At 54.8% G+C, this 14,844-nt stretch overlaps 1 protein-coding gene across 5 annotated transcripts in view; it reads left to right on the top strand.

The window, feature by feature from the left end:
- JUP (junction plakoglobin) overlaps positions 1-13,836 on the top strand; it is a 21,566-nt gene extending 7,730 nt beyond the window's left edge. For 4 of the 5 annotated variants that reach the window (XM_025041714.1, XM_006924633.3, XM_025041715.1 and 1 more), the window contains exons 2-14: positions 2,496-2,711; positions 4,237-4,487; positions 4,779-5,017; positions 5,720-5,921; positions 6,708-6,852; positions 6,979-7,082; positions 8,299-8,637; positions 10,140-10,295; positions 10,509-10,628; positions 11,107-11,257; positions 11,367-11,488; positions 12,211-12,250; positions 12,561-13,836. In XM_025041714.1, coding sequence (XP_024897482.1) covers positions 2,496-2,711; positions 4,237-4,487; positions 4,779-5,017; positions 5,720-5,921; positions 6,708-6,852; positions 6,979-7,082; positions 8,299-8,637; positions 10,140-10,295; positions 10,509-10,628; positions 11,107-11,257; positions 11,367-11,488; positions 12,211-12,250; positions 12,561-12,712 — 2,237 coding nt within the window. In that variant the 3' untranslated portion in view covers positions 12,713-13,836. The remainder of the gene's footprint in view (positions 1-2,495; positions 2,712-4,236; positions 4,488-4,778; positions 5,018-5,719; positions 5,922-6,707; positions 6,853-6,978; positions 7,083-8,298; positions 8,638-10,139; positions 10,296-10,508; positions 10,629-11,106; positions 11,258-11,366; positions 11,489-12,210; positions 12,251-12,560) is intronic. The other variant, XM_015599347.2, reaches the window with a different exon arrangement.
- The last annotated feature ends 1,008 nt before the right edge of the window (positions 13,837-14,844 follow it).

The raw sequence follows: 14,844 nt of genomic DNA on the forward strand, positions 1-14,844 counted from the left end.
TCCCTGGATCCCCTGTTAAGAAACAGGCGAGAAGCCCCGCTTAGTGGCTGGAAGCTGGTCTGCAGTGAGGCAGACCTGGCTTTGAACAGAGCGCCTCCATTTCTTCACTGTGAAGCCTCAGTTTCCTCACCGAGAAATTAGGAATAACGAATGCCTGCCAGGGGTTCTGTGAGGGAAGCCTGAGATTCATTTGGTAGTAAAGGCAGCTGGATGCCTCCTCCCACAGGGAGCCTCTGACCTCCGAGAGGCCTCTCTTTCCCCCGGGCAGCTGTCCAGCCCTCAGCTTTTCTTGGCTCCAGGCCTGGGATGGTGGGGGTGCTGAGGGGCTCGCTGAGGAAATGCACCTCCCGTGGCCAGCCTTGACCTTGGTGGTCCCTTTGGACATGGGATGGGCAAGAGGATGGTCCTTATGGTTTGGGGTGAGGCTTGTGCCCCTCTGGCTTGGAGCACCAGGGGTAGGCAGCGGTCTCTGCTGGGGAGAGGCTTTTCCCGGCTCCAATGATGAAGTGTTTTTACTAGTCAGGGCTGGAGATATCCAGTACTTTCTGAGTATATCTGACTGAGTCTTGGCATTCAGATGTCGAATGCCGGCTCAGTCCTCCGCCTGGTTAAGTGGCATTTAGAGGGTTAATGCAACTGTATTTCCTGATGCAGTTTCGCCTTCCTTCTCCAGTGCTTGCTCCTCCCCTGGGTGGCTCCCTGACGGGCTTGCTTCTCCCCTATTTTCTCTTGTCTCAGGGGAAGGCAGGAGTGCTGGGCAGTGTGTGGTTAGGGTGGGGGGGCAGGGCCTCCTCTTGAAACAGCCACGCTTGTGCCTGGGAAGCAGCTGGCACATCTGACGGCACCGAGCTGGCTCTCTGTTCTGGGCCTGCTTCTGTTTATCAGTCCGAAACTCTGAGTCACTCAGCGTGACGGGAGGAGGGGAACAGGGAACAAGGCCCTGGGAGCTGGTGTGGCTCCTGCCTCTGCCTGTTCCAGGTGTGCTCAGGGGCAGGGGAGGAGCAGGTGTTGCCATAAAAGGCAGCAAGACCTAAAGTACCATTTGTCATCACCTTGAGTGTGGCACTGGGCGTCACTAGGAAGACATATCCCTGGCAATCTTTGTTCCTGGGGTGGGGCCTGGCTGTACCAGCCACCCCACCCTCTTCCTTACCCAGTCCCCCAACACAGTGGGTTTGAGGCGCTGGGTGCTGCCCAGCCTCATGGGTGGACCAGCCAGGGTGCGCTCACTGTCTGAGGCCATACCGGGTGTGCAAAGTCACACCTGCACCTGGTCCTGGCTCTGCCTTTTCTCCACGGTGCCACCTCATCTGGTGGAGTCTCTGTTTCCACATCTGTGAGTCGGGGCACAGAGCATGTGCTTTGAAACCCGTGTGTGAGGATGGCGACATTAGCGAAAGGTCTGGCACTAGGTCAGCCCTGACTGGAACACAGCTTCCCTTGCCAAGCTCCAGAGGTCAGCTTCCAAGACAGGGAGACAGACAGAACAGGGTGGGGCCCAGCTCTTCACTAACCCCAAGTGGCCCAAGTCTCTGCAGAGAGAGGAAGGGTGCCTGACTGGCAGTGATCACGCTGAGTTCTGCCTCACCCCTTATCCCTAGCCTGCGTCTGAGGAGGCCAGGAAGTGAGTAGACCCCTGTAGGTGCTGATACCCGGCCGTGGCCACCAACATCGGCACCTATCATGAGCCAGGCATCATGCTGGGTCCTTTACAAATATGGTCCTCACAACAACCTATGAGGAAGGTGATGCTACCCCATTTTACAGATGGGGACACTGAGACTCAGCAGACTGGCAAATTACCCCAGTAGTATATGGCTGAAATTTGAAACTGTTAGTGGGGCTCAGAATTCTGGGAAAGGCTTCCAGGAGTCAGGGTGCTAGAGAGACAGAGGTCTTAGGGCCTGGGCCTCTTGGGGCCACTTGTGATTCTGTCCCATCTGCAGGAAAGTGAGATCCTAGAGTCTGAGGGATCCTGGGGCATCACTGACTGCTCCAAGCAGCCTCCTAGGCTCCCCAGAAAAACCTGTCTAACCACTTCCCTGTCTGACCACCATGTTTCTGGTGCAGCTGCATCATCTCTGCAGCCTTTCCCAGGGAGCCCCAGTGGATGGGGATAGGTCTGCAGGACCCCAGGAGCAGCTGAAGGCCCTGAGTGCCTTCTGCTCTGGGAGCGTTGGGTAGGGTCGGCAAGGTGAGGGAGCTCAGGGCTGGGTTGGGGTATCTGACTCTTTACTGCCCTACTTACTCTCTAGGGTTCACCCCACCCTAGCTGGAGGTCAGAGGTGCAAGCCCAAGAGCCACACATGGATATCCCTCTCTGGACCTGATACCCTTCTGACCCCCATTCCTTCTACCACAGCCCAGTGGGGCTCTCGGGGCTGAGGTGGGGGCAAGCGGCGATGGGCAAGACCTGGGAAAACTGAGGGCTGGGCCAGGCTGTGGCATGCCCCACTGGGGCCAGCTGATTTCCTGCCCCTTTTTTGTGTCCCCAGCAGCCACCATGGAGGTGATGAACTTGATCGAACAGCCCATCAAAGTGACCGAGTGGCAACAGACATATACCTACGACTCAGGCATCCACTCGGGTGCCAACACTTGCGTGCCCTCGGTCAGCAGCAAGGGCATCATGGAGGAGGACGAGGCCTGTGGGCGCCAGTACACACTCAAGAAGACCACCACCTACACCCAGGGGGTGCCCCAGAGCCAAGGTTGGGAACCCTGGGGACTATTTCATGGGAATATTCCAGCAGAAAATAAAGCTCGGCCCTGGAGGGAGATAAAAGGAGGCTCCCAGTCTGATGGGGGAGGCACGGCTCCTGCTCATAGTGACCCACCCTGTCTGAGGAAAGAGGCACAGCTACGTCAGGGTGCCCCCATCTGGAAAAGAGGCAGGTTCCTCTTCCGTGAACCTCTAGTATGGAGGGGAGGCCTAGACCCTGCCCACCAGTCTGAAAGAAGAGGCACAGCCCTTGCCTTTCATGAACTTACAGTATGAGGAGGCATTACTATTGCCCTCGAGGAACCCGTGGGCTACGGGAAAGACACCATCCTTTCGTTCCAGGACCCTCAAGTTTGATGGAGAGGCAGAGCTCCAGCCCTCAGGAAGCCCCTAGTCTGGTAGAGGAGGTACAGTTCTCAAGCCTGAGGGCTCCTAGTGTGGACTGGGGAGGAGCCGAGGCCTGCATGTGGAACATGCTGACATGGAAATGGGCTGAGGCTAGGTGGTGGAGTGACCCACCCAGTTCTGGGACTTCAGGGTGGGGACGCCCTGCCAGCTTACCCAGCTTACCCGGTGGGATGTCTCCTCCTCTCGACTAATTGGAGGGTGGAAACTTTGCCTCCTTCTCCCTGGGGCATCAGGACACTGGCCAAGACAGGGCTGCCTGGGAAGCCTGGACACCTCTATGGGACTTCCAGGTCCACCTGGGGTCGGGGATGGTGGAACCTGGAGTGTGAGCTTAGAACCCAGCTCCTGCTTTCTGAAACCCACCGTCCTGACTTTCCCCCTGATCTGACGTATGATCTTGCATGTCTGATGCCTCTGGGCCTTGATTTGCCTGCCCATATAATGGGAGAGTTGCCTCCTCTGCGGGTGATGAGGGTATAATTAGAATTATGAGCTTTCAGGGTTGAAGAGACTCAGGTTGTCTCCTCCTACCCCCAGTGCGTTGTTAAGGAAGGAACACAGAGTCAGGGTTTGGGCTCTGGAGTCAGGTTGTCTGAGTTCAGATTCCAGCTTGGGTTCTTATAACCTCTGCCTCTGTTTTTCCATCTGTAAAGTGGAGATAATAATAGTACTTACCTTGTAGGATTGTTGTAAATGAAAATATATAAGAAAAGCACTTAATTCACAGCCAGGCACATAATAAATACTCAAAAAATATTAGCTATTCCTGCTAATAATAATAATTGCTAACATTTTTGTAATGAGATGTGCCAGGTACGAGAATCCTTCCTTTTCAGAGTAATTCACAACTATTATCCTATTTAATTCTCCTAAGAATTCTCTGTGGTGGGCAGAACAAGTGGTGCCTCATTTTACAGATGACATAACTGAGGTGATGGTGACCTCCCCAAGGTCACTGGTTAGAGTAAGAACTGCAGGTGGTGTGCTGGGCCTTTGGTCGGGTTGGGAGGCAGCCAGGAGTATCTAGTCGGGCTGTTTGCACAGTCTGCCCTCCAGGTTCGCCTTTCCTGCCTTCTGCAGCTCACTCCCTGTCCGTTGGCCTCCAGGTGACCTGGAGTACCAGATGTCCACAACGGCCAGAGCCAAGCGGGTGCGGGAGGCCATGTGTCCTGGTGAGGACAGCTCGCTGCTGCTGGCTACCCAGGTGGAGGGGCAAACCACCAACCTGCAGCGGCTGGCAGAGCCATCCCAGCTGCTCAAGTCGGCCATTGTACATCTCATCAACTACCAGGACGATGCTGAGCTGGCAACCCGGGCCCTGCCTGAGCTCACCAAACTGCTCAACGATGAGGACCCGGTCTGTGAGGGGCCTAGCTGGGGTGGGGGGAGGCAGAGAGAGGAGAGGTCAGGTGTCCACAAGGAGGGCCCTATCTGGGATGGAGGGAGGTCATTGACCCTGAGCCTCATCAGCGGGTCCCTCTGAGCTTTGAGAAGGGGTCTCCTGGTCCCTCCTCACAGTCCCTCCTCACAGCTGGACCTGGCTGATCTGCTCCTTTGCTCCACCCCCCCCAGGTGGTGGTGACCAAGGCAGCCATGATAGTGTGGCAGCTGGACCTGGCTGATCTGCTCCTTCGCTCCACTCTCCCAGGTGGTGGTGACCAAGGCAGCCATGATAGTGAACCAGCTATCGAAGAAGGAGGCGTCACGGCGGGCGCTAATGGGCTCGCCCCAGCTGGTAGCTGCCGTAGTGCGCACCATGCAGAACACCAGCGACTTGGACACCGCCCGCTGCACAACCAGCATCTTGCACAACCTCTCCCACCACCGCGAGGGGCTGCTCGCCATCTTCAAGTCAGGCGGCATCCCAGCCCTGGTCCGCATGCTCAGGTACTCAGTGCGGGGGCCTGGGGCTTCCCTCACTTGGGCTTCCATACAACATTTATTGAGCACCTACTATGTGCCAAGTGCAGAACCGTGTCCAGTCTTGGTGCTTAGCTGCTCAGGTAACTAACAGGAAGTATAGTATAGGCTAGGGCAGAGATACGTCTGAGACTGTTCAGACCTCTGAGAAGGTTGACTCTAATGGCAAGGATTGAAGGATGAGTAGCATCTATCCATTGTAGATGAAGGGAAGAGTTTTCCAGGCATAAGGAACAGCATGTGCAAAGTCCCTTGCCATCTTCATCTTTCCAGCCTTGCAATGTTGATTGGCCTTTTTCCTTATCCTTGTATCAGGCTGCGGGGTTGCCCGAGTGGAGATATTGATCTTACTCCCTTGCAGGGCCTCTCTAGCAAAGCCTTCCACATGGTAGTTACTCAGTAGGGACTCGTGTTGAGGGGACCTACTGTGTGCCGGTACCAGTCTGGGAGCCCAGGAGCAGGAGTTGTCATGGTCCCAGTGGGGAGAGGGGAGGTGCTGTGTGCTCCACGTATAAGAATGGGGCTGGGCTCAAGGAATGAGGCGATTTTAACAAAGGGCTATTCCCGTGTGGGTGTCAGTATTGGAGAAGGCTTCCTGGGGGAAGTGGCCCACGTTTATGCCAGGCACCGGAACCCAACTCACACTAACCCCCCTGCCTACTGTCCTAGCTCCCCTGTGGAGTCAGTCCTGTTCTACGCTATTACTACTCTGCACAACCTGCTGCTCTACCAGGAAGGCGCCAAGATGGCGGTGCGCCTGGCGGACGGGCTGCAGAAGATGGTGCCCCTGCTCAACAAGAACAACCCCAAGTTCTTGGCCATCACCACCGACTGCCTGCAGCTCCTGGCCTATGGCAACCAGGAGAGCAAGGTAGGCCCCTCCCCACCCCCAGCGGAGACCTGCAGCTCACCATTACGTCACCTTCCGTCCAGCTGCAGCCTCAGGCTGCTGCCTCCTGACCTTTTTTAGGTTAAATATATATGTATGTACAGTTGTACGTGTTTCATCATATAACTGTTTTCAGGATAAGGAAAAGAGAAAAAAATTCCTTGGCCTCCCACAGCCATTGTTATTTCAATGTGCATCCTCCAGTGCTATCCTGTGGGCATATTTGTATTAGCTGTAGTAAAAACACATGTGTAACTTTGCATCTGTTTTCTAAATGATATTTTAAAAATGTTTGTTTGCTGTGTTGTTCTTAAAATCATCCTGCTTAGTGGCAAATAGCATTTCATTAAGTGGGGCCTCAGACTTTATTCTGAGGGAGGGCATCTGGATTGCGTCCCATTTTCCACATTTATAAACAGTTCTGTAATGAACATCTTTGGGCACATAGCTTTTCCCAAAGAGTGGAAAAAATGTTATCAGTAGAGCTAAGGGTTTTTAACATTTCTAGGCTTTTACCCCAGTTGCCAGATTACTTTCCAAAAGGACTGTATTATTTACAATGCCATCACTGGAGATGTCTTTTAGTATAGTTTCACCTCATCCTTTTATTATCATTTTTTCAAGATTTTGCCTTATTTAATAGTCACGAAATTTATTCGGGTTTTAGCTGAAGCTCAGTTATGGCAGCTCTGTCAGCCCCCTCTCCCCTCCTTGTTCCTTGTCATATTCCCTGTCTGTTTCACCCTCATCCTCCCCCTCTCCCCACAGCTCATCATCTTGGCCAACGGAGGACCCCAGGCCCTCGTGCAGATCATGCGCAACTACAGTTATGAGAAGCTGCTGTGGACCACCAGCCGCGTGCTCAAAGTGTTGTCCGTGTGTCCCAGCAATAAGCCCGCCATTGTAGAGGCCGGTGCGTGTTACAGCCTGTGAGGGTGACCCATGTGGCCAGGAGGGCTGGAATGGGGGCTTGGTTAGCGGCCAGGCTTGGTTAGCTGTGTTCCCCTGTGGCTGACGTGACCCCTGTCCCCCATCCCAGGTGGGATGCAGGCTCTGGGCAAACACCTGACGAGCAACAGCCCCCGCCTCGTGCAGAACTGCCTCTGGACCCTGCGCAACCTCTCGGACGTGGCCACCAAGCAGGTGAGCAAGACATCCAGGTCGGTGTCCACCTCTTCAGCCATCCGTCCTTCCATCTTACCACATCCAACCTACCTGGGAGTCTGACATTAGGAGCCATGGGAGGCCGAAGGCTTGGCTTCTACATCCTGCCCTGTCATGGCTGCGGCTGGATGGTCTCTGAATACCCTCATCCCTTTAGCTTAAGGCTCTAATCCCTATTAGGGACTTTGGAAGGGGAATTAATGAAGGGGGCTGATTTTCTAAGCTGCGGTTCAGGTGGTACCAGGAGAATAGTTTTGACCTAGACCCTGGGGTGGGGAGCAGCATTCAGAGGGACAGCTTGGGGACCCTTGTGGTTAAAAACACACTTTAAGGAAAAAAAGCAGTTTTAGGGCAAGTCTCCTGCTCCGTCCTTCCAACCTGACTGTTATTCCTAAGAGCCTCCATCCATAGGCTCTTTACTGAGCACATGCTGGACTCCCAGGCATTTGTGGACATTGGCTCATTTACCCCTTTCAACACCTGGAGGTAGAATGTGGGCCCCTGCCCACATTTGATGAAGAAATGGGTTCAGGTTGGTCAGTAAGGTCCTTGGTCACAGCCAGGAAACGGCAGAGCTGGGATGTGAAGTCAGGGCTGCCTGTCTCCAGAGCCTGGGGTCTTTCTGTTCTACCACAAGGCCACGCATGGCTCCTCTGGGAGAAGTAAGGCTTCTGGGTTAGGGATGTTTCCAAAAAGGGGATTTGGCCTGGGGCCTACTGAGGGAGCAGCTGTGAAGGTGCAGAAGAGTGAGAAGCATATAGAAATGGGTCGGCTAGGCCGCTGAAGCAATTTCCTCCTCCTCCTCAATCTCCTCTTGGCCTGGGAGCCTCCCTCGACCTGAGCGGGGCTCTCCCTGGGTCCGAGGATGCAGACGAGGGGGCAGGAAGGGCTGGAGGAAAGAGCATGGAGCTTAGAGACAGGCTTGGGTTCAGATCTCGCCTACTGGCTGTGGGTCTGTGGGCAAGCCCTGCAACCTTTCTGAGCTTTGGTGGCCCCACAGGAGAGCACTGGTCTCTCATGAGTGTCAGCAGGATCACGGAAATGAAGGTTGCCAGGCACACGGGCAGGGTCCCTCGAGTGTCAGTTGAGTGGGCTTCCAACCCCGTTGGGCCATCTCTCTCCCCTAACACATGTAGGAGACTTTCTGTAGTTAGGGAGTCTCCCTCACTCTCCATTACCTTCCCCTCAACCCCAGGAGGGCCTGGAGAGCGTGCTGAAGATTCTGGTGAATCAGTTGAGTGTGGATGACGTCAACGTCCTCACCTGTGCCACGGGCACTCTGTCCAACCTGACGTGTAACAACAGCAAGAACAAGACGCTGGTGACACAGAACAGTGGCGTGGAGGCTCTCATCCACGCCATCCTGCGTGCCGGCGACAAGGACGACATTACAGAGCCTGCCGTCTGCGCCCTGCGTCACCTCACCAGCCGCCATCCTGAGGCCGAGATGGCCCAGAACTCCGTGCGCCTCAACTATGGCATCCCAGCCATTGTCAAGCTACTCAACCAGCCCAACCAGTGGCCACTGGTCAAGGTGCGAGTGCTGCCATGGTGGGGTTGGGCGAGGGGCAGGAGCGCTCAGCGGTCAGGTTCAGGTGCTGTGTGTCGGTCCAGGCAAAGCTGCTATAACAGAGAGGCCCTGAAATACAGTGGCTCCAATAAGACAGAAGTTTCTTTTCTCGTGGAATGGTTTGGACTGCTATAGAGGCTCTGCTTCTGAGACTAGAATCTTTCTCTGGTAGCTGGGCCGTCCCCGAGGGCAGAGCTTCAAAGTTTAATATGCACATGACCACCCTGCATGGTCTCATTAAACTGCATGCAGGTTCTGGTTTGGTAGGCCTGGGGATGAGGGTGAGAGTCTGCATTTCTAACAAGCACCCAGGTGATGCTGCTGGTCCATGGAACCCACGTCTCACACAAGAGGGTCTGGACAAAAGAGTTATCCTCACACAGTGGTTGGGCTGTATCATCTCCACAGATGCGTTCTAGTCCCAGAGAAGTGGGAAGGCTAGCAGAAAGTGAGACATATCACTTTAGCCCACACCCTGGAAGTGGGTTATCTGGCCACATCTGGATGCAAGGAGACTAGCAACGTTTCATGTGTCAGAAAGCCATGTGTCCTGCTAAAACTCAGAAAGGATGCCAAAAAGGCAGGCTAGAGAGGATTCTGGGGAATACTTGGTGTCTGACATAGAGAGTCTGGGGTGTGAAGGGGTCGAGCCTTCCTCTCAGAAAGCTACCTGGGAGAGCCAGCTGGCATTGGCTAAGTTTTAGACAATTTAACAGTACAGATAAGAATGACTCTAAGTCGTTACGCACACTGAATTTAAAAAAAAATGTGTAGTGAGAGAAAAAGGGCAGCTTAGGGCCCCTCCTTGGGCTTGGTACCTGCTGCAAGCCCAAGGTTGGGGAGGAGTTTGCATACTGACCCAGCAGCTAAATGACAAGCGACCTTGGCCCTTCATCCACCTTGCACTCACGCCCTCATCTCTCCCATGATTTTCATCCCTGCCCCCCTAGCTTCTTGTTTTGAGGATCAAATGAGATGATAAATTTCTTTGCAAGACCCTAGGTGATCCTGGGAGGCCAGAGCGGCTCCTGGGAGTCAGAGACCCCTGGAGAGGAGACCTCAGCCCTGCTGGGGATTGATTATGATATGAGCATCACCAGAGCAGGAGGCTTTGGGGTCAACCATAGCAAAGACTCTCTGCTAATCAGGGTTTGGGGACTAGAAAAGTTAGTATGGCTCTGTTGTCTTTAGGGAGTTGGTAAGAGAGAGGGCATAAGGGTGAGGGCTGGCGGAATGTTCTGGAATGGGATACCATTTTAGCAGGGGCCGTTAGAGTTAGACATGAGAACCCACAGGTGCCGTGGAATAAGGGACATGGGCTGGGGTGGTCTCATTCTCTGGAGATCTTCCAGTATGTCCGTGTCTGACCTTGGGGACAGAGAGGTGATAGGGGAGGAGGAGACGATGCTGGGAACCCAGGGATTCTCCAGACACCCAAGAAATTCCCCTGATTGTTGTCTTGCCAGGCAACCATCGGCCTCATCAGGAATCTGGCTCTGTGCCCAGCCAACCATGCCCCACTGCAGGAGGCAGCAGTCATTCCCCGCCTCGTCCAGCTGCTGGTCAAGGCCCACCAGGATGCCCAGCGCCACGTGGCGGCAGGCACACAGCAGCCCTACACGGTCAGTGAGCTGGTAGTGCCTGTGACCGCCCTCCCTGGGGTCAGGGTGTCCTCTGTGTGAATGTGTATGCACACAAGAGCATATATGGGGAGGCAAGAAGCAGATCCACTTCCAGGACCAGCGAGGTTGTCAGAGTGTTGTGGGGAGTGTGTATGTGTGTGGCCATGTCCAAGGGCCCCCTGTCACCGTGCTCCCATGCCTCTTCTGGTGCAGGATGGTGTGAGGATGGAGGAGATTGTAGAGGGCTGCACTGGAGCCCTGCACATCCTGGCCCGGGATCCCATGAACCGCATGGAGATCTTCCGGCTCAACACCATCCCACTGTTTGTGCAGGTGAGTCTGGGGCACGTGGGCAGGAGAGGTCCCCGCCCCCAACCCCTGCTTATCCCCACTGCTGAAGGGATGAAGTCGGCAGCCATGGGTCTGGTGATCGATGTGATGTGGTTATTGTTTCGCTTTGCATCATTTTCTTTCTTATTAATATGAACTTATAGGTTTTTAGGAATAGTTTTTTAATGATATAGAAAAATGCTTTATGTTATAACGTCAGATGAAAAAAGTAGGAATCGAACACATATATATGGCTATGACAAAAATCAGTGGAAATACACCAGTGTGTTAACAGAGCTGTGTCTGTCTGGGTGGGCACTGTGGCCGGCTTTCTTTTCCATGTCTTCATACTTTTCTTAGACTTTCCACACTTTGTGGTATGAGCTTGGATTAAGTCCAGAAGGGGGAGGTGGAGACGGCTGGGCTCTGTGGTGTGCTGCCTCCCCCCAGCCTTACCCCGACACGCGCCCCTTCTCCCCAGCTTCTGTACTCGTCAGTGGAGAACATCCAGCGTGTGGCCGCCGGGGTGCTGTGTGAGCTGGCCCAGGACAAGGAGGCAGCCGACGCCATCGATGCCGAAGGGGCCTCAGCCCCACTCATGGACCTACTGCACTCTCCCAACGAGGGCACGGGTGAGGGGCCGCGCTGGGCGTGAGGAGCGAGGGCGGGGGCCAGGCCTGGCGCCCCCAGCCAGGACAGAGGCGGGTGCCTGACTGGGCCTTTCCTCTCCTCTCTGCTCAGCCACCTACGCCGCGGCCGTTTTGTTCCGCATCTCCGAGGACAAGAACCCGGATTACCGTAAGCGCGTGTCTGTGGAGCTCACCAACTCCCTCTTCAAGCACGACCCGGCTGCCTGGGAGGCCGTGAGTACCCGGTGGGCTGCGCCATAAGATTGTGCAAGTTGCACACTGCACAAGGGCAGCACGTTTATGAGGGTTCCTGCCATCCTGTTAACTTCATAGATCTTTATTTTATAACTGGATCATTTATGATAATTCTCTGGAGATAGAAGTGGCAGGTTGAACCAATTATCTTTTTTTTTTTTCTCTTATTCACAATTTATTATTATTTTTTGTCTGTATTGAAATATAATAGACAATTAGCTGCTTATACTTACATTGTACAATTCAATGAGGGGATTTTTTGTTTGTTTGTTTGTTTTGCCACTTATAGTTGGCCAATTATCTGTTTTTGACTTACCAAAACGGCAATTTTATCTTGCCCAAACTAATGTAAAGCATTGAGGCAGGGCGCCTTTTTCTGACTTGCATAAAGGTGCTGTACAGGCTGTTGGCTGCCCTGATCCCGGGCAGAGCAGTTCCTGGCGCCCATTCCCTCCCCTCCCCCGGGCTGCTCTAGTCCTGTGGGTGTCCCTAAGCGTGAATGGTGGGACCCTCCACCCCGGGGAGGTGCCTGAGGAGAGGAGTCCATCAGGGTCCTGGGGGACCATGTCATCCTCTTTCCTCCAGGGTCTTCGTTTTCCCCCGGACCCCCCTTTGTAGAAGCATCTCTAGCTGCTCACCCGCACCCCCTGCTTTCCACCCTTCCCCCTGCCCCAATGTTTCTCTCTGTCTTCCTTTCTCAGGCCCAGAGCATGATCCCTATCAATGAACCCTATGCGGACGGTAAGTGTGTGCAGAGTTCTCAGGACCCTGGAAAGTGGGGATGGGGGAGCATGTGGGTGTGAGTAAGGGGGTGGGGGAGCATGTGGGTGTGAGTAAGGGAGAGGCATTGTGTCTCCAGGGCCAAGGGCCAGTCGTGGCCACTGTGTGGCATCCGCATGCACTGTTGTCTGGGTCTCCTGATGAGCAAGTTTAGGGAGAGGTTCAGGCCCACTGGGGGTGCGCAGAGGTAGAGGAGGGGGCTGAAGCCTCTCCAGACCCCTAAACAGGGTGGCCCGCAGACCCTGGACAGAGTCCCCCTTCTGCTCCCCAGACATGGATGCCACTTACCGCCCCATGTACTCGAGCGATGTGCCTCTGGACCCCCTGGACATGCACATGGACATGGACGGGGACTATCCCATCGACACCTACAGCGACGGCCTCCGGCCCCCGTACCCCACTGCAGACCACATGCTCGCCTAGCTGGCTCGACCCCAGTGTGACACCTCTCGCTTTGCAGCCTCCCTCACGCCCGTCGGCTGCTGAGACACGCTTTCCCTTCCCTCTGGAATCTTCTTTTCATGGAGGCCCTCTCATGTTTCTGTTGAGACCCTGGCTCCTTTTTGTGGGGAACAAGTGTGGGGCCTTTTGCAGTTGAGCTCCCGCAAGGAAGGCGTGCCTCGGCCTGCCTTATTTTGTTATTTTCGCTGGGGATGGGGAGTCCTGACTCTTCTATGAGTAGTGGGCGGGTAGTGCAGGAAGGGCACGAGTTTCTAGGGGACACAGGCCTGCCCTGACTCCTCTGTGTCTGCCCCACCCCCCAGGTGCAGCTCCTCATCTGGGGGGGCTCTCTGCGCAAATGATGGGGCAAGACAGACAAGTGCCTGAGCCTGGGGGACCAGGGCCATGACTTCCTGCCCAGCCTCGTGCCTCCATAAGGTCTTTCTTGGGATGGTGATCTGCTCTTGCTTTTCTGTTCCGGGTCATGGGTCCGGGGACTGATCCCCCCTCCCCAACCCTGTGGCCCCGGCAGTAAAGCTTTAGCCTCTGTTCCCTTCTCAGTACCCCCTTCCCTGCCTTGGCTTTCTAGTTTCAGCCACCTGGGTCCCATGGGACTTTGGTTCCTTTTCCAGGTCTGATTTTCTCACTGAACACCTGACCAACTGTCTTGAGCACCTGGGGTCTCCAGGACCCAGGTTCAAGGCCCAAAGCCCCAGAATCCAAAGCTCCTCTTGAAAAGTTCAGGAACCATCTGGGGAGATGGGACAGAGATATGGAGAGTGAGTCCCTCACTCCAAGACCCTGCCTGCTTCCCTCCGTGGGATGCTCAGCTGGCTTTGGTCCCCTCCCCAGGGAGCTCTCTCTCCCCCTCCCCCCCACAATGACTGCCCTATTGCCCCCGAGAAGTGCTCTTGGCTGACCCCTCTGGTGTGGTGAGGGGCTTTCTCTTCCCCTTCCCGTTTCAACAGCCTCCCCCAACTTCTGCACATGGGTGTGGGGGCTGGGGGAGGTCCCTGCGGAGAGTTTTATTATTATCGCTTTATGTTTTTGGTTATTGGTTTTTGTATAGACCAAAGCAATGGAAATAAAACTAACACAGAGATCCAGTGGAGGCTGTTTGGGGTGTGGGATGGGAAGACGGGGGCTCTCTTTAGCAGCCTCATGACCTCAGCTGGATCCCAAGTGTCCTCATGACCATCTTGTGTGTGGGAAAGATGTGGAGAGAAGGGGGCCGGGGAGAAAAGTGTGTTTGTGGAGGTGGAGTGCACTTAATTCAGGACACACTTGTAGGGCTCCAACTTGGACCCTTAGGAGAATAGGAGGGGCGAAGAGATGACTTTCAGCGACACCAGGCCTTCCTCATCTTTCCAGTGGGCCACCTCCTTGCTAGCCTCTCAGCCTCCAGCCCTGCCCTGCCCTGCCCCTGTCTGGCCTGAATGTATATTTGTTGGATTTCTCCTGTGGCCTATGGCTTGGGGTCCAGGCCCCTCTGTGGTCTGCGGTGGGCCCACCCCAGCCCCTGACCACCTCCCTTTGTCCCCTCAGCCAGCATCCTCCATGCTGTCTCTTGCCTCATGATCTTTGTCCAAGCTGTTCCTTCTGCCTGGAATGCCCTCACCTGCTCACCCATTGGGATCCAGCTCAGCCCTCACTCCAGGAACACCTCCTCCATAACCTTCCTCCCTGCTCCCAACCAGGCTGAGATACTGCCCGTTCTCTGCTCCATGATACCCTGTGCATACCTGTCATTTCTCATCACATTGGCGTAACTGTTGGCTTATGTGATGGTCCCCCACCCACATCAACAAATTCTCCTTCCTGAGGATGGCTAGTTATAACACACTTGCCAAGGCTAGTTTTAACACACTTGCCACACTTGCCATGTTCTTTGTATGGGTGGCTGGGCCCATTGCCTCATTCCTACACCTGCCTGGAGCTCAGGCAGTGGAGGGAGGCCAAGCCTTGTCAACAAGGCCATTTCCCTTGTTAGGGAGGCCTCATGGCACTGCACAGATGCCCTGCTGGGGGCGGGGCTGGGAACCCATTTAGGAGGCAGCTGTAAGGTACAGGCAGGAGGTGATGAGATGCTGAACTGAGCTCCGCTGAGAGGAAGG

Source organism: Pteropus alecto, unplaced genomic scaffold, assembly GCF_000325575.1.
Source record: "Pteropus alecto unplaced genomic scaffold, ASM32557v1 scaffold98, whole genome shotgun sequence".
NCBI classification, from domain to species: Eukaryota; Metazoa; Chordata; class Mammalia; order Chiroptera; family Pteropodidae; genus Pteropus; species Pteropus alecto.